Source organism: Marmota monax, unplaced genomic scaffold (assembly GCF_021218885.2).
Source record: "Marmota monax isolate L192 unplaced genomic scaffold, Marmota_monax_Labrador192_F-V1.1 WCK01_AAM20220418_F8-fsc00001, whole genome shotgun sequence".
NCBI lineage: Eukaryota > Metazoa > Chordata > Mammalia > Rodentia > Sciuridae > Marmota > Marmota monax.
Window position 1 is genome coordinate 46845977 of NW_026693777.1, and position 24697 is coordinate 46870673.

The following is a 24697-nucleotide window of genomic DNA, read 5'->3' on the forward strand; positions in this document are numbered from 1 at the left end:
TACTAGGGAGGCTGAGGCAGAAGGATAGCAAGTTTCTGAGGCCAGCCTGGGCAACTTAGTGAGACCCTGTCTCAAAATAAAGTAAAATGAAATGAAGTGAAATATAATGAAATAAAATAAAATAAAATGGGTTGGATATGTGGCTCATTGGTAGCACATCTCTGGATTCAACACCTAGCATATATACACACACACACGAAAAGAAAAAAAGAAAAAGAAAAAAGAAAGAAAAGAAGAAAAAACCCTACATATATTTAACTTCAGATTTGCACTCTATGGGGAGTGAGGGCAGAAACCTTGAAGGAGGGCCTGAGATTTCAAGAAGGAGGGGCCCTCACATTTGAATGAGGGCAGGAAGTCAAACCAACCAATGGCAAGAAACTGGCCCCACTCTAGCTGAGTTTTCCTTTTAGTCCTTCACTGAAGAGCCATAAGGAATTCTACAAGCCAAGGTAAGCAAGGGCCTTGGGGGAAAACAGGAGCCTGATGTGCCAAATTTCTTAATAGTTCATATTTAATCACAAAATTCAGGTGGTTCTGTGCTTATACAGGAATGCCACCATTCACACAATAAAAGGTGATCATATGTGTTTAATGAAATTGTATTTTGTATGCTTGAAGAGATCACATTTTTAAAAGCAATTCCATGAGGAAGGAAATTTTCTGTAAAGCAAAGACTCATCTCAACATGAACCTATATTATAAATGTGAATGTCTTGTATTAGGCTTGCTTATGCTGAGGCTCAAATATTTAAGTTTCTTGATTCTTTTACTTTGTTTTCAAATTTAATTAGGATCATTGACATTCATGCTGATCATTCTAAATGTGGGCTTCCTTGATTTAACATGAAGTCTTGTTTAGCTCCATTTTTCCCCCCAGCAATATTTGGGATCTGGGCTTTTCTCAGCTCTTTTCTTCCCTATATCCTTCTTACTCATACAGCTCAGTGGGGCCTCCCCCAGGCAAAAAGGAGCAGTTACCCAAGACCCTTTCTTTAAGGGACTAACCAGGGTCTTTCTAGCCCAGGTCCTGGTTTCCTGGGTGACTCATGGATTCATTCCAATTCCCCCTGCCCTTCATTTCTTTTCTTCTGTTTTATTGCCCATTCCCTAGCTATTCACAAGAAATACAATTTTATCTTTCATTATTTACTTTAAATTCTGCACTAATCTTCCCAATTCTCATTCCTTAAGAAATCAACTAACTCTCTAAAGGACTTTAGTTCTGTGTTTCCATGTAACTGGCCTTAGAAATTCTCACCAGCCCCTCCTGAGAGAATAAATAATCTTTTAGCCATGGATCTGAGTTTGTTTTTCAGTTGAGAACAGGAGATGGAGAAAGCAAGTGGAACACAGTCCATTGCTCTGTCCACAGTGGACAATGGCCTAGAGAATCCAGGGCTGGAGCTCACGGTAATTCACTAGTTTCTCTTCTGCAGGGTGTTGTGGGCTGCTTTATGGCTTCCTTTAGGGGCTACTCTCAGTCTCCTTCACCTCTGGCAGGGCTCTGTGACTAACCTCAGTTCTATGTTTGTTTACAGACAGAAGTAAGTCCTAAGGCAACCAAAAGGACTGAAGTGCAAGATCACAGTTTTGAGGACAGTCTGGAGTCTCCCTCTTACCCAAGGTATATATATTCTAGAATCTAATTCATTTACATTCTCAGAGAGCTTGTCTTTTTTTGTGGCAATGAGACTATAACCGCCCCACATCATCATATGCACATATTTGTATTTTACATGATTGTTAAATAAACCTGTGTCATAAATAAGTTCATCAGTGTTAGTTGGACTGGGGAGTACTACTTTAATATTTTTCTTTTCATTAGAAAATTGAGGCTTAGAAATTAACTTACCCCCATATTGATTAAAAACAAAAAGTTTTTCTGGAATACTTAGATTTATGGATGGATAGAAAGGGAAACATGGGAATCGGGCAAAACAACTTACTGGAAAGATGATAAAGAAAGACAGAGTACAGAGTCTTGGAAGTGCAGGGAAGGAACTCAAGGTTGAAGGTACAATCCCAAGTGTTATGTGAACAGCGTCAAGAAAGAAGTGAGAAAAATCTTTGAATTTGATTATGGATCTGTGTTAGAAATAATGTTGAAGAAAGTTGTTTGAATAAAATAGGTTAGTGGGAAGCCATGTTCCATGATGTGGAAAGGGGCTGGGTATTATAAAGAGTGCAAAAGTCATACATGGAAAAAGGAAGAGGAGAATATGGGATAGTTTGTAAAGAAATGTGTGGCTATGATCATAGATGTTCCCAAACAAAAGGTTGTTTTATCCTCTTTATTTTTAACAACTAACTCAGTGACTTCTTCAGTCTTTTGTTTTTTTCTCTACAGTTTAACAATTTAACTTATGTTTTTTTATGTAAATACATGTCAACACGAACATTACAATTGTTTTTCCCAATCTGTTGATAAGCTCTTTGTGTATTTTTGTGCTTACTAACAGTGTATACTTTGCTTACCAGTATAGTAGTTAGTAACGTGAATTCCATAGTCTGACCTCTTAGAACGATATCTGAATTCTATCCAGTGGGGTGCTGGTAAATGTTCAAGAATTGGCTCTCCGAGTGTAGTTTTGCCATGAATATTGATTGATATTTTTGCTGATCTTAGTGAATAAGACAGGGTGTTGGTAAAATTTTCCTGTAATGGAAAAAATAGTAAATATTTTAGATTTTGTGGGCCATAAGGTCTCTGATGCCTTTTTGAATTCTAGCATTTTAATGGGAAAAAAAAAAAAAGCCACAGGATGTACCAAAAAAAAAAAAAAAAAAAAAAGGATGTGGCTGTGTTCTAACAAAACTTTATAAAATGAAGGTAAATGGATTTTGCCTATAGTTTGGTGATCCTTAGTCTAGATGAAATAATAAATTAAGCTGTAATTTATAGCATTTACCTATAGTTTTAAGTTATTCCCAACATAGTTGATTCTGAGGTATCAGACAGATAGATGTCACTGAAAAGAAGTTGGGAAGAGCTACACGATTGCACATCATTGTATGAGATTTCCACCCTACAATAGATATAAATAACTTCAAGAATTTAGATGGTGGTAAAATAGGAAGTGGTGAGTTTTGAGTAGTTATTATCTTTGTTTTTAATGTCATTTAACTGTAAGTTTATGTGATTTAATTTTTGATGAAGACTAAAAAAATTCCTAAAAATTTAATAATCTCCTCTTTTGAGCCAGTACAAGCAGCTTTCTCTGCACCACTTACCAGATGCTGGGCAGGTTACTTATCTTCTCCAAACCTGTTTTTGCCCTGTAAAACAAGAATAATATTAGCACTTAGCTGAAAGGATGTTGGTTTATTTGTGGGTTTTTTTTTTTTTTTTTTTTTTGTCTGTGTGTGTGCCAGATTGTCCTTGACACCTTAAATTGCTCTAACGTGTAATTATTTCTGGTTCCTCTCATCTCTTGTCAACTTTACATTTCTCATATAAAAACGTTAACTAGCTATGTACTTATAAAATCATGCCTTGAAGTTTTAACTTGCATTTCTTAAATTGTAGTAAAGCTCCATGTTTCTCCCATTTGGCGTCTTTGTATGTAACTTAATTTTTCTTCATCGACTACAGTAGATGCTGGATTTTGAAACTCATCTTCTCTTTCCTTAATTATTCAAATAGCACCCATACAGATTTTCTTGTTTCCAATTTTCTCCATCTCTTGCCAACCTATCCTATATAGCTTCTACCAGAACTGCCTAAGGCATAACTCTGAACTCCTTTGTTCAAAATCTCTGTAGCATGTGTGAAGCCCTGCCTTCAATAGCCAGTACTGAAGGGGGAAAAAAAAAAACCCTAACAAAAGACGTGAAAGACCTCTACAATGAAAACTACAGAACACTAAAGAAAGAAATTGAAGAAGACCTTAGAAGATGGAAAGATCTTCCCTGTTCTTGGATAGGCAGAATTAATATTGTCAAAATGGCCATACTACCAAAAACACTATACAGAGTTAATGCAATTCCTATTAAAATTCCAATGACATTTGTCATAGAAATAGAAAAAGCATTTATGAAATTCATTTGAAAAAATAAGAGATCCAAAATAGCCAAAGCAATTCTTATTGAAAAAAAAGTGAAGCAGGAAAAATCACAATACCAGACCCTAAAGTATACTACAGAGTCATAGTAACAAAGACAGAATAGTATTGGAACCAAAACAGATATGTAGACCAATGGTACAGAATAGAAGATACAGAGACAACCTACATAAGTACATTTATCTCAAACTAGACAAAGGCATAATAAACATACATTGGAGAAAAGATAGCCTCCTCAACAAATGGTTCTGGGAAAACTGGAAATGTAGTAGAATGTAGTAGAATGAAATTGAACCCCTGTCTCACCATGTACAAAACTCAAAGTGGTTCAAGGACCTAGGCATAAGACCAGAGACCCTGTACCTACTGGAATACACTTTTTTCTTTTTTGGTACCAGGGTTTGAACCCAGAAGGGCTTAACCACTAAGCCACATCCCCAGCCATTTTTTAAAATATTTTATTTAAAGACAGGGTCTCAGGCTGGGGCTATAGCTCAGTTGGTAGAGTGAGTTCTTTGCATGCACAAGGCCCTGGGTTTGATCCCCAGCACCTGCCCCCCACCAAAAAAAAGACAGGGTCTCACTGAGTTCTTTAGGGCTTTTCTAAATTGCTGAGGCTGCCTTTGAACTTGTAATCCTCCTGCCTCAGCCTCCTGAGCCACTGGGATTACAGGTGTGTACCACCACACCTGGCCCTAATTTTTTTTTTCCTTGATTAACTCTGATGATCTGGGATTCTTTGTGGGATGCAGTATGAAGTGTGGCTTTAAGCTGATGCTTTTCCACACTGATATCTAGTTAGCTGCTCAACAATAGTTAATAAGTAGTGAGTTCTTCGATTCTGATGTTTCCTCAGCTTTGGAATTCATTAAGTTAATGTGATAGTTTGAATTTTTATTTTTAGGTTTTAGGCGTGCTGGGGATCAAACCCAGGGCCTTGGGCATGCTAGGCAAACACTATGCAGAACTATATCCCAGCTTTTAATCTATATTTGAGTAATTTATTTCCTTGTCATAATTGTTTACAATGCACTTTAAAATTTGGCGGGCCAAGTATTTGCATTAGTTTTCCCTTTTAAAAATATTCCTTGGACCCAGTGTGGTGGTGCGTGCCTATAATCCCAGCAATTCAGGGGAGGAGGATAACAAGTTTGAGGCTAGCTTCAGCAAGTTAGTGAGACCCTGTCTCAAATTAAAAATAAAAAGAACTAGGGACAAAACTAAGTGATAAAGCACTCCTGAGTTCAATCCCCAGTGCCACAATTATTCAAATAATTTGTCTTCTCAAATTGCCAAATTCTAAAAGTATTCCCAGCTAGCTGTGTAGCTCAGTGGTAAAGTATGTGTGCTTAGTATGCAGGAGGTCATAGGCTCAATCCCTAGCATGCACACATGCATAAGTAGATAGATAGATAGATAGTTAAAAATATTTCTGAAGGGAGTAGAATTGTTATTGCATTAATATTATACATTAATTTAGATGCTGGGTGTGGTGGCATATGCCTCTAATCCCAACAATTCAGGAGGCTGAAGAAGGAGGATCCCAAGTATAAGGCCAGCATCAGCAATTTAGGGAGACCCTAAATTAGTGAGGCTCTGTCTCAAAATAAAAAAATAAAAAGGACTGGGAATTTGGTTCAGTGGTAAGGTGCCCCTGGGTTCAATATCAAGTGCAACCCCCCTCAAAAAAAACCTCAAAAAAGAATAGATTATAGAGTGTTGTCAAGTTTATTTAATTTTTTTGGGGGGGTCTTCCAAATCAGGACAATGGTTTAACCCAGTTTACTGATGTCTTTTTCATCTCTCCCGCCTCCTCCTTCCTACGAATAGAAGCCAAGGGTGCTTTACCACTGAGCTACATCCCCAGCCTTTTTTCTTTTTTATTTTAAGACAGGGTTTTGCCGAATTGTTAAGGCTGACCTCAAACTTGCAATCCTACTGCTCCAGCCTCCCAAGTCACTAGGATTACAGGTGTGCACCATCATGCCTGGCCTACTTGTCTTTTTTATAGCTGCCACTAGAGTTATAATTTTATGAAGTAAATTTTCTTTATTTAAAAAAAAATTTTAGTTGTAGTTGGACACAATTCCTTTACTTTATTTATTTATTTTTATGTGGTGCTGAGGATCTAACCCAGCACCTCGTACGTGCTAGGCAAGCAGTCTACCACTGAGCCGTGACCCTAGCCCTATAAAGTGATTTTCTTTTTTTTATGTATTTATTTATTTGTTTTTAGTTATAGGTGGACCCACTACCTTTATTTTTTTATTTTTATGTGGTGCTGAGGATCAAACCCAGTGCCTCTCATATGCTAGGTGAGTGCTCTACGTCTGAGCCGCAACCCCAGCCCTGAAGTGAATTTCTTTATTTTGATTTATAAATCAAATGTCATAACATATTTCAATCACTCTGGTTTTTTTTTTTGCTTTTTTTGTAAGTGAAATTTGGATGTGTATTATAATTGATTTCATGTCATAAGTTTAATTGGCACATTTGTTGCCTTTTTAGGATAACTTTTAATAAGGCATAGCATATATACAGAAAAATAAACATAATCATGCACCTTTATGAATTTTCAAGAAGTGAATACACCTATATGATCAACACCCAGATGAAGAACTAAAACACTACCAATACTTAAGAATCATTTTATGTCTCCTTTCATTTGATGTTTCTTCCCCAAGTAATCACTTTCCTGACTTTTAGTATCATGTATTAATTTTGCCTGTTTTATGTGGATATTTGAATTTATATTTTTAATGGAACTATACCATGTTTTACTTTTATGTCTGATTTCTTTTGTTCAACATCACATCCAGGAGATGCATGTATTTTAGTTTGTATCTTCTTAATTGCTGTATAGAATCTATCATAATGTCCTTGTCTATTTTACTATGGTTGGGATTTGAGTCGTTTCCCCACTTTTGCTATTATGAATTGTGATACTATGAACAATTTTATGCATGTCTCTTAGTAAATATAAGCATCCCTTCCTATTGGGTATGGAATTGTGTCATAGGGTAGATAGCTTTAGCCCATGCTAAACATGGTTGTACCAGATTTTACCCCTCAAGCAGCATTAGATATTAAGAAAGTGTCCCGCCCCCCCCCCCCCGCCATGGTATGTGTGTAGTGTTAATACATTGTAGTTTTGCTTTGCAATGGAGGCTTCACCTGGGTAGTTGGATCTTTGAGGATGAATAGTTTATCAGATGGAGAATGATTATAGAACTTACTAGGAATGGGGTTGTGAAAGTTTTTATGTGTTCTGTGAGGGTAAGATAGTCAGTGTGTGAAACAATGGGTTGTGTACAGGAAAAGAGGCAAGCAGTGAGACTGTGAAAAGGGAAATGCCAGTCCCAAAGAGTCTGATTTTATTCTAGGGAGCCAACGGGGTTTTAAAGAGGAGAGGGGAAAGAAGGAACCATGCTTTGTCTTAGGAAAATAACTCTGACAGCAATGTGGAGAGGGTATCAGAGTAGGGAAAGACTGGTGGCAGGAAGCTGGTTAAAGGGCTCTTGTAACTGGGTATGGTGGTGTACTCTTGTAATCCCAGTGACTCAAGAGGCTGGGATAGGAGGATCGCAAGTTGGAGCAATTTAGCAAGACTGTCTCAAAATAAAAAAGAAAAAGGGCTGTGGATGTAGCACAGTAGTAAAGCATCCCCAGTTTCAATCCCCAGTACAGAGAGGATGGGGGCGGGAGGCTCATAATTGTGTTAAGCAAGAGATGAAGGAGCCTGGGCTAAGGCAGAGTGAGTGGGGATAGATTACAGAAGTTACATCTTAGAGACACTTTTGGAAAGGAATTGACCAGAGTTAATGATGGACTAAAAGCCAGGTGTTCTCAGATTCTTGTCTTTATCAAGTTCTCTTACTCAGTTGCTCAGGACATCTTGAATCTGATCCAATGCAAAATGATTTTATCTTCTTTCTTTTTGTTACTCTTTCTGAACTGACCCATTTCTCTAAAGCAATCTAATAAACATTTTAGGGAAGGTTTTTTGTTGTCAGAATTAAAAAAAAAAATTGGTGGCAGGGAGAGGATGTTTGTTTTTAAGGTGCAGTGAACCAAAATACATCTGATGATTGAAAGGAGCCGGGAGAGGCCGAGAGAAGGAAGGTGGGTAGTAGTAGAAGATGGAAAGAGTGAGTAATGAAATCACTGTGAGACAAAGCCCTGAGGATTTGTTGGGTAGAATTGTAGGATTTCCTTGGTAAGTGAGAAGGTCAGTTTTTCCTAAGATGGTAGAGAGAGAAGCTGTTAGGCCAGAGATCCACTAAGGTGAAAATAAAGGAAATCAAGGGATGTAGGCCAGAGAGGCTGAATTTCTGTACAGCAGGGGGTGTATCTGCTGAGGGTAAAAAGTTACATCTGCTCTTCCTGTCACCCTACCCTGAGTAATAGGACTGGGTGGTGTCAGGGACCTGGGGCTGGTTTGACAAGGAAGCATCCTGTCCTAAATTTGGGTATAACTTGGGGGAAGGGGTTGCAGGGCTGAGAGCTCTGGAAGAGACACACTTTTTCTTAGTTTATCTTCTAAATCCCACTCTTTCCAGTTTTTGACTTCAGAAATGAAGAGATGTCATATTAGAATTTTTGTTTACCTGAATTCTTTACCTTTCAAGCTAGTTACCAAGAAAGAAGAATGTGATCCTATTAGCTTTGTTAACCAGATTAACTTTGTTATAAACCTTGCTGAATTTCAGTTCTAAGCTCTTTTCAGGTAAGCCTCAACTTCACATGGAGCTCACATGGATTGCCTGAGCCTTCTTCTCAGATTGGCCCGACTTCATTCCTATGAACTCGCCTGCTTATTTTCCTTTAGCCATTGTCTTAAATGAATATTCTTCTTCAATCCCTAGTATTGCAGAAAATAAAAATAAAGTCCAGGTACGGTGGTGCACGCCTGTAATCCCAGTGGCTTAGGAGGCTAAAACAGGAAGATTGAGAGTTCAAACCAGCCTCAGCAATTTAGTATGGCCCAAGCAACTCAGTGAGACCCTGTCTCTAAATAAAATTTAAAAAATGCCTGGGAATATGACTCAGTGGTTAAGTGCCCTTGGGTTCAATTCCTGGTACCAGAATAAATAAATAAATATTTAAAAAATTAGGCCTGGGATTGTGGCTCAGCGGCAGAGCACTCGCCTTGCATGGGCGGGACCCGGGTTCTACCTCAGCACCACATAAAAATAAAGGCATTGTGTTGTGTCCATCTACACCTAAAAAATAAATATTAAAAAAATTTATAAAATTAAAAAATTAACTAATATTCTTCTCAAATTCCTAATTCCACTTAATCTACCAATTTTACCATTCCCACCCCATCTCCATTGCTAATTGGTATATAATCTAGTATTATTTCTTTTTAAGAAGATTAAGTATTTTTTGTCATTAACTTCCTTAATGGCAATACTACTTAAAATATTACCTTACAATGCACTTTGTCCTATTTTTTTTTCTCTATGAGAAAAAGAATGTTCTTTCTCTTGTTCCAGGCACAATGGTGCATATCTGTAATTCTAGTGACTCAGGAGGTTGAGGCTGGAGGATCACAAGTTTGAGGCCAGCCTCAGCAATTTAGTGAGGCCCTATGCAATTTAGAAAGGCTGCCTCAAAATAAATAAATAAGGAAAGAAAGAAGAAAGAAATACAGAAAAAGCTGGGGATATTACTCAGTGGTCAAGTATCCTTGGGTTCAATCACCAATACAAAAAAAGAAAAAAAAAATTCTCTCTTGCCTTTTTAAGTCAACCTGCCAGCCAATCTTGCTTTTTAATTGGATTGTTTAGGCCATTTTGCATTTAATGGATTAATCCTGTCATCTTGCTACTTGTTTCTGTTTGTCTCACATGTTCTTCTTTTAACGACTTTCAGATTAATTAACCAAATACTTTAAAATGACTGCATTTTAATCTCCTTTTTTGTTTTATTAGTGATTGCTTTAGGGTGTATATTGTACTTCTTCAATTTACCACACCCACCTTCAAGTGATATTATACCCTTATGATAGTACACTTCTAGCTCTCCTCTCCCAGCCTTGGTGATACTGTGGTACATTTCCCGTCCCTTCCTTTCTTCTTTTGGTGCTGGGGATTGAATCCAGGGTTGTTCTACCACTCAACCACATCCCCAGCTCTTTTCTTTTTTTTTTCTTTTGAGACTAGGTCTTGCTCAGTTGTCGAGGCTGGCCTTGAACTTGTGATTCTCCTGCCTCAGCCTCCTGAATTGATAGGATCATACAAACATGCACTACTGCATGCAGCTGTTGTTATGCATTTTACTATACACGCACACACACAAACACACACATCACATATAAAACATACAGTGCAATGTGACATACATATATATATATATATATAATTTGTCTAAAAAGTCTAGTATCTTCTCATATGCTTCAACATAAAGATACCTGCACCTGTATGAATGTTTATCTTTTCCCCGTCTTTATGAGAAGGCCTACTGTGCCTGAATCTGAAGCATATGTATTTATCCATTTTCTTAATCCCATCCTTCTCCAATCCCTTCCACAAAGCCCTTTCCCTTGCCCCACATCATCAATCTCTCCTTAGACCATTCCCCAGTCTGTAAGCATACTCAAGTTTCTTTCTTTTATAATAAAACAAAAGAAATCAACCTTACCTTGTGATACCTTTTTTCTTCACGGTCAAGTTTCATGGCAAGTGTAATTTACTTTCTATTTCTGTTTTGTCATTTGCCATGCACTTTTCAACCCAGTGCATTTAGTTTTTAGCCCTATTACTGAAATGTTCTTGGTAGGTGACCAGTGAAGCATTCATTATGTTCAGTGTACACCCACTTTCACTGGGTGTCTGTCCTTCTAACCCTTACTTGAAACTAAAAAAAAATTTTCGGGGGTGGTACTGGGGATTGAACCCAGGGTTTCACACATGCTAGGCAAGTATTCTACCACTGGCCTACTTCCCCAATCCCTCATTTACTGATTTTAATGATACACACTACCTGTCTTGATGCTCTTTCTTATCTTTAGCTTCCAGGATTCTGTCTGTAACCTCCTATTCATACTCTTTCACTTAATTCTTGAGAGCTACATCTGAAGCCATGACCTTTGTTCTGAGCTTCAACCTATATATATTTTTTTGAAGCTTATATATATATAATGATTCATTGGTCTGCACCTAGATGTCACATATATATTTCAAATCATACGTGCCCCAAACCAATCTCCTGTCAGCATAGGTTTGCTGCTTTCCCTCTCTGCTGGGCATGAGGCTAGGCTCTCAGCACTCACGTGGAAACTCGGCAAACTCAGGTTGCCTCCCCAGGCTGGCTTCTCTATTTTGGCAAATGTCATCAGCCTACCCCTTCCACAAAGCCCTTCTCCTTGCCCAACATTGTCATGGAAGGAACCCACAGACATTAGTTGCTTATGGAAGGAACATCATAGGCAGCCCAGGTTTTCACATCTCTTTTCCCTCCCTGCTATTGATCTGTCCTAAACTCCATTCCCCCATCTGCCCTCCCCTGAACCATCACAGTTACTTCTTAATTGGCCTGCTCCTGTTATTACCTTGTTGAGATTTTCCAGTGGTTCTCTGCTTCCTGTAGGATAATGTCCAAATTCCCAAATATGGCACATCATCTATGTGACCTGGTTTCTCACCTTCTTCCCAAGCTTTCTTCCCATCATCCACTCACATGCTCCCTGTATCCCAGTGCCAGCAAATTCTACTGCTCTTTACAAAATGCTTAGCTCACTTAAGCATGCTTTTCAAATTCTAGAGGTACTCCAACCCAATCTCTTCAAATTCCCTATGATATATCCACTTAGCAAACATTTCTCCACTTCCTTTAGATCAGTCTATCCACCCTTTCTTTTGTGAAAGCTTCTTTGACATTGACAGGCATAGTTATCTGCACCCTCTTCTCTACTCTCTTAGCAGTCATAACTTTGGAATTCTGAAGTGGTCCCTTTGGAATTTAGTCCTGCACTTTGAAGCAGCTTGGGTTTTTAAAATTTATTTATTTATTATTTGTCCTAATTAGTAGGTAGTAGAGTATATGTTGACATATTATACATATATGGAGTATAACTTCTCATTTTTCTGGTTGTACATAATATAGAATTACGTTGTTTGTATAATCATATATGCACATAGGCTAGTAATGTCCGATTCATTCCACTATCCTTCCTATTCCCATTCCCCCTCTCTTCCCTTCATTCCCCTTTTTTTAATACAAAGTACTTCTATTCTTCCCCAACCCTCGCCTTATTGTGAAATTAGCATCCACATATCAGAGAAAAAATTTGGCCTTTGTTTCTTTGGGACTGGCTTATTTCACTTAGCATGTTTTATTCTTTTCTTTTTTTTAAAATATTTATTTTTTTAGTTGTAGTTGGACACAATACCTTTATTTTATTCACTTATTTTTTATGTGGTGCTGAGGATTGAACCTGGGGCCCCACACGTGCTGATCCACAACCCTAGCCCTCATTCTTTTTTTTACGGCTGAGGAATATTCTACTTTTTGTATGGCTGAGTAATATTCAGAAGTTCAAAATTTTATGGCTGAGTAATATTGTGTATATGTACCACATTTTCTTTTTTCCCTTCATCTGTTGAAGGGCACCTAGGTTGGTTTCATAGTTTAGCTATTGTGAATTGCAGATCTGGGTTTTAAATCCTAACTCTGCCACCTGCTGGCAGGGTCATTTCCTTTGTTTATAAACTTGTAATAACCCTGTGGTGTTTTGGAGAGAGAGATGATGAGGTTTTGCAGTTCCTGCTGAAACAGTATCTGGTTCTTTTTCTCTTCACAAAGAAGACTTTGTGAAGTTGTCCATAGCTGCTCACACTCATTCTTTCACCCCTTTCCCTCAATCATTCTCCTGGGAAACAGCTCTCACAAGCAACAGTCACCTTCATTCTAGATCTAGCATCTTCTCATTTGTCCTGCTACTTGATATTCAACATCATTCTTCTTAGAGATCATTTCTCTTTTTGGCTTCCTCTTTAGCTCTCCAGCTTCTCTTATTAAGCCTACCGTCCTTCTGCTCTTCTGCCTGTCATATAAGTGACTGTTCCGTCTTCCTGGTTGAGAGGCAGTAAGCCTGGTAAAGAGGGATGGGCAAGATAGGTCAGTGGGTGGAAGATGTATAAGTTACTGGATGAAGCCGGGTGCAATGGTGCACACCTGTGATCCCAACTGCACGGGAGGTTGAGGCAGGTGAATCGTGAATTCAGCAAAAGTGAGGTGCTAAGCAACTCAGGGAGACCCTGTCTCTAAATAAAATACAAACTAGGACTGGGAATGTGGTTCAGTGGTCGAGTGTCCCTGAGTTCAATTCCCGGTACGCCTCCACCCCCAATAAATAAGTTACTGGATGAGAGATTTGGAAATCTGTCCAGGGCCTGGCTATATTGCTTATCAATGCAAGTTTCCAATTATAGGCAGCTCATCCTTACTGGAAACTCTGCCCCCTACTGTTATAATTTTTCATTAGGGCCTGAGCTTGCTATTAGCAGTTAAAGAAGCTAGAGCATATTAATCCTTACTTTCTGAGTAAAATCATTAAAAGAATGTTTAATTAGGAGCAAATGACAAACTTGGAGAAAGTTTTCTTGTAGCAGGACTAAATTAAAGGGCCTGTCCTGAAAAGGTCATTGGAGTAGTCATGAAAGAGAGCACCTTCTCTGGGAAGAGTCCTCTACCTCTCATGACAACTGCTACCTCTAATTTAGAGAGAGAAGAGTTCTGGAAGGAAGAGTTGAAGGGCCAGTAGGAAAGGCCACCGTGCAGATGCTTCCTGTCTTTGTGGACCTTTGGCATTGTGCCTCCACATCAGTGTGGAGAAGATGGTCCACTGTCATCTGAAATGGACAGGGGCTGGTGCTGTGTGGAGGGGAGTTCTTTTCCAAGACAACCTCCACCCCCAACTCGACATTGGAGCACCTGGCTGAGTTCTGGTATAAGGTCCCCTCTTACTCTACTTGTAATGTGGGCTCTTAGAATCAATTGTTCCCAGCTGCACAGAGCTTCTGCCTCTGCCAGTTTAAGTCTGCTGGTTTCCACTGATATCCCCTTTCCTTCCTTTCCAACCCCTATTTTTCTTTCCATCTTGACTAGTAACATCCCTTTGCTAAGACTCAGCTGCCATTCTCTCTTGAATACTTTTGGCAATTGCTCTCTAGTCTCCAGACACCACCACCTACTCTTCTCTAATTCAAAACCAGTTGTATACATAACTTTGAATCTGGCCAAGTGGTACTCTGTAGAGTACCCAAATGACCAAGTCTTCTCATGCCATCAAAATAAAACCTTTGACCCTTCAAAGAAAAAAAATATTCTGGTTAATGCCTGGAGGTCTTCATCCTTACTCATACTGCTTTTTGGTTCTGGGCTGACTCATTTCCTCCTTTCTTTTAGTTCTTAATTCAAGATAGAGAAGCAAATACCCAGGGCCACACTGTCAACAGTCACTGGAGCTGTATTTTCTGAAGGCTATCCCAAGCTTTCCACTCTGACTGGCAAAAGAAAAGTACCACAAACCCTGGCAGCTCCCATAGCTCTCTCTCCCTTAGATGGGAGAGTTTCCATGCCTTTTGGACTGGGTCATTGTGAAAATGCACAAACACTCTTGCTGCTAGGCCTGACCCATGGTACCCACCAACGCCGTGTGCAGGTAGTGCTTCCCATTGCTTTTATCTACTCTGTTTCCCATTGTCACTCGGGGCTGCAGGCAGTAAACATTTACCTGAGAGGGTTGTCAACAGTTCATACCTGGAAAGCCTCCCACACACCTGCAAAACCTATCAGTGGGTATGTACTTTCTAACAGGGTAGGGGCAAGACATCAAGTTTTGCCATCTCTCAGATTTCTTTTCAATTCAGTTTCCCAATATAGCACAGATATTAATGCGCAAGTAATACCAATATGTAAAGTAAAAAGCCTAGTGGTATTAACAAGAGCCCGGGCCACTAGGGATACCAGGGCCACGGACACCTGCTCATATGCCTGTATGCACTGCTTCTCAATTGGCTTAAAGGAGGTGAGAAAACTTCATTTCTCTTCTTCCTTTGAAACACCTCTCATTTATGCCTTTTCTTTTTTAAACCAGAGGCCCAATTCTAACCTGATATTTTAGGATCCTGTTAATGAGTTTTGCACAGATAAGTATTCCTAATTGATTTCTTGAAATACCCACTGAACTCTGGTTCCCGGGAAATGGTGGGTTTGTGGTCAGGAGGTGATGGTAGAATTCTTTTCTAATCCTGTGATCTATATCTACTCTGGGACTGGTACATGCTCCTTCTTTTTCTGCAGTGTCCTCATTCAGCTGGCATTTATTGGGTATAATTTTAAGCCAGCTTCACCTGGTGTTTCAATTTGGGTCCCAAAAGGAAACAGATGGTATACTTAAATTAGGATAATTAGAGGAGGGTTTATTCACAAAGAGGCTGTAACAATGATGTACATGAAGAGTAGTGGATTCATAAGAAAGGACAGTATAAGGAATTAAAGTTTGAAGCTGTGAACACTCATTATTCCTAGGCCTGAAGAGACAAGATTCAAAAGACCCTGGCAGGAGAGTCAGATTACAATACACTGGCGTCAATCTTTGCCTGCTCTGGTTTCCTCTGGGGTCCCACTGGCTGAACCCAACTTGGTAAGCCAGAGGGCCTGGGTGTCCTTTGGTGCAGTCCACATGGGTCTGACTTCCAGGGCAGACAGCAAGCGCAGCATGGATCTAGAGGGGCAAACCAAAGACCTGGCACACAGGAAATCTAGGATTGCAATTAAACTCTTTGCTTGGTATACTCTGTGAATGATGTTCCAAAAGATAATGCTGTCTTCAGGGACACTGGTTTATCTAAGCAAATCTTTTCACTCACTACTTTCTCTACTGGGCATGGCAAAGCAGCAGAATTCTTGAGATCCTAAATATCCTCCTGAATTGGTCAGACAGTGACAAAGATAAGTTTTCCTCCTTCCTCAGCTTCCCTTTATCTGATAATCCACACTCTGCCCAGCAGACAGATTTGGGTTCTCTGAAGAAAGGAGACATTAGGAGTGTGTAGAGAGAGGAAGGAAAAGGAAGGCTCTAGGGGCTGAGAATGTAGGTGTGGCAGCTTCAATCCCCCCAAATAAGACTGTACATGGGGAACAGGGAGTCTGTTAAATGGGCAAGACAACAGTAGGGAAAGTTTCTAATGCTCTGTGGGCCAAGACCCCAGGGCATCAGAGATTGGTGGCTAGTCCCAGCCCTGGCTAAGCTAGTCTGCTTTAGCATGATGGCCAGACTGGGACCTTCTTGCTGGGCTCTCCTTCTTTGGAGCTTCCAAGACCTTGTAAATCAGATCTTTTTGCTCACATGGCTGCATGTGCTGAGGATACTTATGAGTGGCAGACAGGTGAGTCTGGAGTCTAGGTAAAGTAAGCAAGGGGTGATGGTTAGAAGCTCAGATTCAGAAGGCAAGCTGCCAAAGTTTAGATTATATCTTGGTTTCTTACAATCTTTGTGACTTTGGGAAAGTTATTTTAATGTCTCTGTTTTTCAATTTCCACATCTGTAAAAAAGGGAAGGATAATTATAACTACTTGCAGGGTTCTTAGGAGACAGTAATGAGTTAGTATTTGCAAAGTTCTTAGAGCCCAAGCTCATGGAAAGTACTGTACAAATATTGGTTAAATCCAACTTGAATAGCCCTACTTCCTGGGCATCTCTCAGGCCTGCCTGTGCAGATTCTTGAAGTTGGTGGTATTTTTCTTCCAGTCAATATACACCTGACTGACTATTAAAGTTTATGGGTTTGTGTGGCTCCTAAAGAGGGATAGCCAAATTGTTTCTAGAAAGAACAGGCCCTCTTGGGAATTTAGAAGCTGAGCTTTTGGGAACAAGGAGAGAGTAGATCCCATATGACCACTATCTACTTATGTGGTAAGAAACTATTTAAGGACATTGCTTGTTTAGGCTGAGGTAGGGTCATTCTGACCTGGCACACTGGCTTTTGGGCATGACTGGGACATTCACTTCCTCCTAGATGAATCGTCTTTCTTCATTGAGTAAGAGCAAATTCTGCCTTGGGCCAGGTAGTGTTGAAAAGCAGCACAAATGGGCTGTAATAATTCTTGCATCTTAACTTTTGTGTTCTCATCAGGAAGAATGTACAGACTTTTATCAAGGCAAGAAGTTTCTGCAGAAGACATGCCAGCTTGTTCAAGAAGATCCTGTTGGGCCTGTTGTGTTTGGGTGAGATAATGAGAATTCATGGAAGCGAGAAACACAGTCATTTGAGGAATGTTACCTGTGTCAAGATGATTACTAGGTGGAAAGCAATTTGACTCACAAACTGACCTAAAGGCTCTTTGATGTACAGCTCTTAACTACTTGTAGGTGAACCATAATTTATTGAATTGCACCTAAAGGAAAAAGTAAAATCTGAGAATAAGTTATTTTCAAAACTGTATTATTTGACAGACTTAAAATATTTCAGAGAATATTAGCTTATCTCTTTTTTATGTTTTGATTTGATGGAGAACACAATTTCTTGTAGTCTTTGCAAGAGAAACCTATAATAGACATTTCTTATTTGTTGGTTTACAAGTAAAATCAATCATATAATATGTTTTAAAAAGACAGTAAACCTTTGTTTAGAATGTACTGTCAGTGATGTATGGGGCTTTGATGTCAAAGGCAGCTGGGATAGTGAAAACAAAAATTATATTCTGAGGTGAGTCAGAGAGCCATGGGGTGAGGGCCATATGGTTGTATTTCCTAGTAGTAGCCTTGTTTACACATTTTTAAAATTTTTATTTGTTTATTTTTTGCGATATTGGGGATCAAACTCAGGGTCTACCATGTGCTAGGCAAGTGCTATACCACTGAGCTACATTTCCAGCCCCCTGTTGACATTATTTTGCTCAAGAGGAAAGTTTGGCCTTTAAACATTTTAATATGACTAGGGTAATTAAGTTTCAAAAAGAGGTGACTGATGCTGGGTGCGGTGGCACATGCCTATAGTCCCAGTCACTTGGGAGGCTGAGGTAGGAGGATTGTAAGTTCAAGATCAGCCTCAGCAACTTGGCAAGGCCCTAAGCAATTTAGTGAGACTGTCTCAGAGTAAAAAAATAAAAGAACTGAGGATTTGGCTGAGTGGTTAGGCACCCCTAAAACCTCCTCCACACACACAAAAAAGAGACAACTGGCTTGAGGAGTGGATGCTGATGAAACACACTCCAAGGGAATATGGTGAGACTTTATCAGATAAAGTAAAGGGGCGTGAGATTTCTCTTGGGACAAGTGAAAATAGGTGATCTTCAAATAAACTGGATTGTTCTTGGGAATCCCAAGAAGAAAACAGCCTCTACTCAGACCTTGAGGGGTGGAGCACAGTTTTATGGTAGGGCTGGGTGGCGTGATCTCTGGAGGGGCTTTTTTGCTCTGAGTCCCAGACACTCATGACTGGAGCTTCTTTTATCCCAAGGAAGCTCTGTTTCATTGACCTTTACTCTGTACTTTCTCTTTTTAGCTTATGCTGCCTACTTCTTAGCAGCTTGCATCCTGGATTTCCAGAGGGCACTGGCCTTGTTTGTTCTTACCTGTTTAGTGATCTTTGTCCTGGTTCACAACTTTCTGAAAAAATTATTTGGTGAAAAATTAATGAGATGTCTGAAACCCTTTAAAAACTCACGCCTGAGATTTTGGATGAAATGGTAAGATGTGAATCTCAATATCCTTGGTCCCACAACTTATCCCAAGCACAAGTCTCCTTCCCCTCCTCCTCCTCTTCCTCCTCCTCCTCCTCCTCATCCTCCTCCTCCTCCCCCCCTCCTCTCCCTCCTCTTCTTCCTCTTCTTCCTCTCCTTCCTCTGACAGTCCCTGAGTGGTCTCTCAGATCTTCTTCTATACTATACAAAAGCAAAGTGCAGAGGACATATAGCAACAGGCCTCTGAGCACTGGACCTTAGTCGGGTTTCTTGTAGCCTTGGGTCTCTATATTGCTAGGTGAACCCAGGAGGGGTTCAGTTCCAGAGAAGATTTTCAGTCTGTTTCTCATCAGGGCCTATGTCAGAAATGAGAAGAAACATGTTCCTCTTCAATGAAGTAATCAGAACAAAGAGGCTTGCAGCTTCAGAAAACTATCCAGTTGAGTTTGTGGTCATCTCCCCTAGTTCTCTGATACATTAAAGCCTTTCTTCCCTCACCTTCTAGACTTCTGTCACACACTGGTATCCTTTACAACTCTTTATAGTTTAAGGAACAAACTTAGTGTTCGGGTATACGGAACTGAATTCCACGGCAGATGTAGTTCATCTAGCTATGACATGCATGTATACTTTGATTACAGGCCAGGAGTGAGAGAATAACTTCTGGACTTTCTATAAAGTTCCTCTTTGTTCCTATTTTCCAATGGATTCAGAGAAAATAGGTGTTAAGGATGTTTGCAACAGTGATGATTTGGAGAAACTACACCGGACTACCATCTAAATTTTGAATCATTGATTTATTTGACACTGGAAGGATAGAGCTAAAATGACCTTATTTATTAGCAAGATGGATTCTGGAAGCCAGATTTTATGCATTTGAAGTGAAATGGGTTTACAGTGAGAAGAGATCTGAATTTCAGCCCTGAAATTATAATATCTCAGTTGAACAGTGTGCTCTTTTTGTTCTGTTTTCATCTATGATCACCCTTCTGATCCTTTTCCTTTGAACTTGAAGGATTCTAACACTCAGACATGAGGTAACCAGTCTGTGTATTAATCAAATGTGTTTGGTACGTGAAATACCACAAAACCAGAAGTAGTTGATTTGTGACTAAGCCTTTACTTTTACCCTTGGACTGGTTAGAAACTGGGTGAAGACCCATGGTAGGGGTTAATACATCATTTTCCTCCTTTGGTTTTGAATATTTGGGTCATTCATTGGAACAGTCTTTGAGAATGCATTTTTGTATCATATGTTATTGATATAGAAACTTGAGGAAAGGGAAGTCATAGGATTTATGTCCTCTAGTTAGAAACTTCATTCTGTGAGTAAGTTGTGGGGAAAGAGGTGGAAGTTAGTGAATTGCCAGATGAATGATTCTCCTAGTATATCTCTGTGTCCAGTCAACAATGAACTATTGAATTATTTCACTTTTCCTTGGGGTTATCTTCTGTTTTTCAGAGGTAAAGTCAATTGTTATTCATTCACTCAGTGGATGACACAGTCTTAGCATTCCTTCTTTAGGGTGTTCAGAGGAGCCTGTGTGGTTGGACTTATCCTATGGCTGGTTCTAGACACAGCTCAAAGGCCAGAGCAGCTGATATCCTTTGCAGGAATCTGCATGTTTATCCTCATCCTCTTTGTCTGCTCCAAACACCATAGTGTGGTAAGTTTTGGGTATTTTGGCACAGAACAGGGGCCAAGTACTAATTACAAAGAATCAAGTGTTCATTACAATGACATAGAACTAAGTTTATAACAACCTGTAGAATTTGCCTCTTTGACAGTTTTATTCCAAAGAGAAGTTTTAAAGATCTCAAAGGTTTTAGGCCACTTATTTTTCAAACTGTAGGTTGTGATATGTTACTGAGTCTTAATGTACATTTTGTGGTTCTAGGCCAGCAAGAATAAAAAAAGTAAGAATTAAAAAAAATAAGTGAAGAAAGAAAAAATAGAATATAATGGAGAATTGTGCTGAAGTATTTGTTTATAAAATTTATTTTATTGTAAGTGTCCTCTAACTTCTAGAAAATCATATGGAGACATGTGGCTCTTGACATTACTGTACCATTTCTCCTTACTATCCCTCTCCTCTCTGTGCAAATTTACTCTAGATTTACTGTTGATATCTTGGGTTAGTTCTACCTGGAGTTCATGTGTCCATTTTAAAACTGCAACCAGGTAATGGATAGCAGGCTCTAGAACTCACATTGTAATAATTTTATGATTGATTCCAGGTGTCTTGGAGGACAGTGTTTTGGGGCCTGGGTCTTCAGTTTGTTTTTGGGATCTTGGTCATCAGAACTTATCCTGGATTTATTGCATTTCAATGGCTGGGAGATCAAATACGGGTATGGGAAATTACATGTAAGGGCTTAGTTCTTTTAGAAGCCTAGAGAAAGGAGATTTGAGGGAAGTATGGGAAGGAAGGCTGTGCCTAGTTAATAATGGTGGTGGGAGATTTGATTGGGAAAGGAGAGAGAATCCTGGGGTACAGCTAAGAATGTGAGGGAAGAGAAGCTACCTGCTGGGGACACAGCCTGCTCACAGGCCATCAAAGGGAGCCAGGCTCAGTAGCAGCAGTAGGTCCTAATCATCCATGGGGGCGGATTCTATCTCTCTGCCTGTGTCCTACCTGGATTCACTTTGTTCTTGTATTTTTTTCCCTTTCAGATTTTCCTGAACTACACTGTGGCTGGCTCCAGTTTTGTCTTTGGAGATACGCTGATCCAAGATATTTTTGCTTTTCAGGTTGGATCTATTTTATGGTCAGGAATGATAGTGGAGGGGTTGGGAAGTAAAGCAGAAGATGATAATGTATGTCCAGGAGATCAGCCAGGCTGCACACTGATTGGATCCTAAGAGGATGGTTTAATACCATCAAAAGGAAACAGCATCCATTTATTGCCTTTTGATCATTACCATCCTGAAAGTGGATGAAATGAGGAGGGGGAGGTTTAGAAAATATCTCCTTGAGATGTAGTACAGATGGGCTAGTAGATTTGTAATACATTTTGAATATTTTTTCCTAGACTACACTGTATCAGATGTGCTTGGAATTCAAGAGTTTAATTTAGAGGCCTGAAACACAGTTTATTTATGGTATACTTAGCACATACAATGTAATATCTCACCAGCTGTCCACCACTCTCCATTACAGTCCTTACCAGTCATCCTTTTCTTTGGATGTATGACATCCATTCTCTACTATCTGGGCCTTGTACAATGGGTAGTTCAGAAGGTGAGTTGTTTTCCTCCTCTGGTTGGGAGATGGGTCTTTATGTTGGGATCTGTCAAGGCCATGGAAGATGACACTTTGGAATAATGTTTATATGTAGGATGTAGAGTGTTTGAATTAATGTGAAAAGTCAAATCATCCCAAGCATGGTGGATATCAAATGGTGTGTTAAATTTATATCACTATGACAAAATATCTGAGAAAATCAACTTAAAACAAGGAAAGGTTATTTTCGTTCAGTTTCAGGAGTTTCAGGCCATGGTAGTTTGACTCCATTGTTTTTGGACCTGTGATGTGGTAGATCCTATGACCAGGAACATCTAGTGAAGCAAAGCTGCTCACCTCATGGTAGCCAAGGAGCAAAGAGAGAAAGAGGAAGGAACAAGGGTTCCAATATCCCTTTTAAGGGCACATCCCCAGTGTTTAACTTCTTCCCACTAGGCCCCACCTCTTAAAGATTCTGTCACCTTCTAGTAGTGCCACTGGCTGGTGACCAAGCCTTTAACATATAGGCCTTTGGAGAATATTCTAGATGTAAACTATAGCAAGCCTCAGGTAGTCTTGGGGGGCAGAGCAGGGAGCGAAGTTGGGCTGGATCACTCTTTCATACTGAGTTTTAATGTACTTGTTCTAAAGGCCAAGAGTCCTGAGTTCTGGTTAAGGCTGTTTGTAACTTCTCTAGGCCTCAGTTGCCTTATCAGTAGAGTGGAGAAGGAGGGTTTTACTAGTCATTCTCCAAGATTCCTGCTAATACTGATGGTTTAGGTCTCTATGCTTTTAGATCGCCTGGTTTTTGCAGTTCACCATGAGAACCACCTCTACAGAGACCCTGGTTGTGGCAGGAAACATCTTTGTGGGGATGGTAAGTATCCGGAGGACTTGTGGTCTTCTTTTCTCACGAGAACTGAGAACTTTGGAGAAATCAGGTTCACAGAAGTATGCTTTTCTTATGAAAAGTCAAATAAATGAAGACTGTGAGGGGCACCCAATTCCTGATGAAAGAAATCTCAGGAGCTCAAAGAGGACCCAGCTCATTGTTTTCACTCTTCAGTGTCTACTAATATTTACTTGGGCATACTTAATCTGAATGATCCAACTTTTTACATAGGAATTTAGAGGAATGTCATAGTCCAAATCTTATCCCTCTTCAGAAACAATAAAGGGTATTTGATCTATGTTTTTTTTTTTTTTTTTCCACGTCACTCCCTATGACCTTTATTTTCCAGGGTCTCTAAAGAGACAAAAGCTTGTCTTGCCCAGGGCTAACACTAAGCCTCTTCCTTATAACAGTTGTTTGGTACATTTATCTGTGTGGAATATAGACTCAATGTATGTTTTTGCCTATCAGCTCATTGTTAAGGACAATGGCTTGTCAAATTGACAGTTAGAATTGAGGTCTTGCTCTCTAAATGCTTAGACTGATTACCTGCTTCAGAAATGTTCTCAGAGTACTTCTGGATACTTCTGAACTAGCCCTCCATGTTTTGCTAAAATCATCCATAATCAGCTTAGTTTTTCCATGCTAGACTATGGAAGTAGGAACTTATTTATATTAATATCCTTAGCATCTAGTATAGCACTAGTCACATGGTTGGTACTCATTAAATCAAGGTTGATGCTAGATTTAGTTTCCATAGTTGCACCTTTACATTTCATAAATATCATTTCTTTTGACTCTTTCAAAAGAGTTGGCTTAGATCATTTACTTGCAATTCATTCAATGAATACTTTGTCAGCATTTAGTGTTAAGACTCAGAAAGTGCTCTATATTCCATAAGTTCATTCAGGAAGTACATGGCTTTAGAAATTGAGAACATAACAAAGGAAATATGCCATTTCTTTTCTATAACATATTAAAATATGAATAGATGAGACACACATGTGTGGAAATGAGAAAGAACAATGCCAGCCAGGACCAGATTAGGTGTTGAGGGGAGTGAGGCAGATGTTGGGAGGGATCGAGGCAAAGCTCAGAGACCCCCCTCAGAGGGGCTGTGTCTCACTGAACAGCTCTCACACTGAGAGATGTGTGTCTAGTGGGTCCAGTCCCTATGCTGGGATGGGCACTCTAGTGGAGTCACACCCTCTTAGCATCTGAATGTCTTCTCCTTGTTTGTAGACAGAGGCACCTCTGCTCGTCCGTCCCTACCTCGCAGACATGACCCTCTCTGAAATCCACACAATGATGACTGGAGGGTTTGCCACCATTTCGGGCTCTGTGTTGGGAGCCTTCATATCCTTTGGGGTAGGCATGGTCCATGGGATCTCTCCTGGGTGAGTACCAGCTGGGTTCTGCCGAGACCCTGATCCTGGGTCTGAATTTACAGATTGATGCTTCGTCCTTGATTTCTGCCTCTGTGATGGCCGCCCCTTGTGCTCTTGCCTTGTCCAAGCTGGTATATCCAGAAGTGGAAGAGTCCAAGTTCAAGAGTGTGGAGGGGATGAAACTGCCTCATGGGTGAGTCCATGAAGGCATATAATTTGGGAGATAGATGGTCAGGTATATGGAGAGTCAAGAGTGGCCCTTTGGTGGCAGAGATTTCAAGTCTCCCTGAGAGGAAGAATGTGATTCCATCCTGGCTCTTGCCTATCTCTGCCTCTAGCTAGTCATGTTGATTTTTCTTCTCTGGTTTAACCCTCCTATTTGCCGCTAGCTTTTGCATGCCAGTGTACCATTTGTTGTCTGCTTCAGTGCAGTTT

At 39.8% G+C, this 24697-nt stretch overlaps 1 protein-coding gene across 3 annotated transcripts in view; it reads left to right on the forward strand.

Annotated features, from left to right (window-relative positions):
- The first annotated feature begins 226 nt into the window (after positions 1 to 226).
- Positions 227 to 24697, forward strand: part of Slc28a2 (solute carrier family 28 member 2) — a 30223-nt gene continuing 5752 nt past the window's right edge. Inside the window, exons 1-12 of one of the 3 annotated variants that reach the window (XM_046461964.2) lie at positions 227 to 452; positions 1320 to 1413; positions 1542 to 1627; positions 17210 to 17301; positions 18581 to 18764; positions 20284 to 20425; positions 20997 to 21110; positions 21433 to 21510; positions 21920 to 22000; positions 22779 to 22859; positions 24117 to 24242; positions 24325 to 24455. In XM_046461964.2, the coding sequence (XP_046317920.1) occupies positions 1333 to 1413; positions 1542 to 1627; positions 17210 to 17301; positions 18581 to 18764; positions 20284 to 20425; positions 20997 to 21110; positions 21433 to 21510; positions 21920 to 22000; positions 22779 to 22859; positions 24117 to 24242; positions 24325 to 24455 (1196 nt within the window). In that variant the 5' untranslated portion in view covers positions 227 to 452; positions 1320 to 1332. Of the gene's footprint in view, positions 453 to 1141; positions 1414 to 1541; positions 1628 to 17209; positions 17302 to 18580; positions 18765 to 20283; positions 20426 to 20996; positions 21111 to 21432; positions 21511 to 21919; positions 22001 to 22778; positions 22860 to 24116; positions 24243 to 24324; positions 24456 to 24697 lie in introns of those variants that run through there. The other 2 variants (XM_046461965.2, XM_058584771.1) reach the window with 2 other exon arrangements.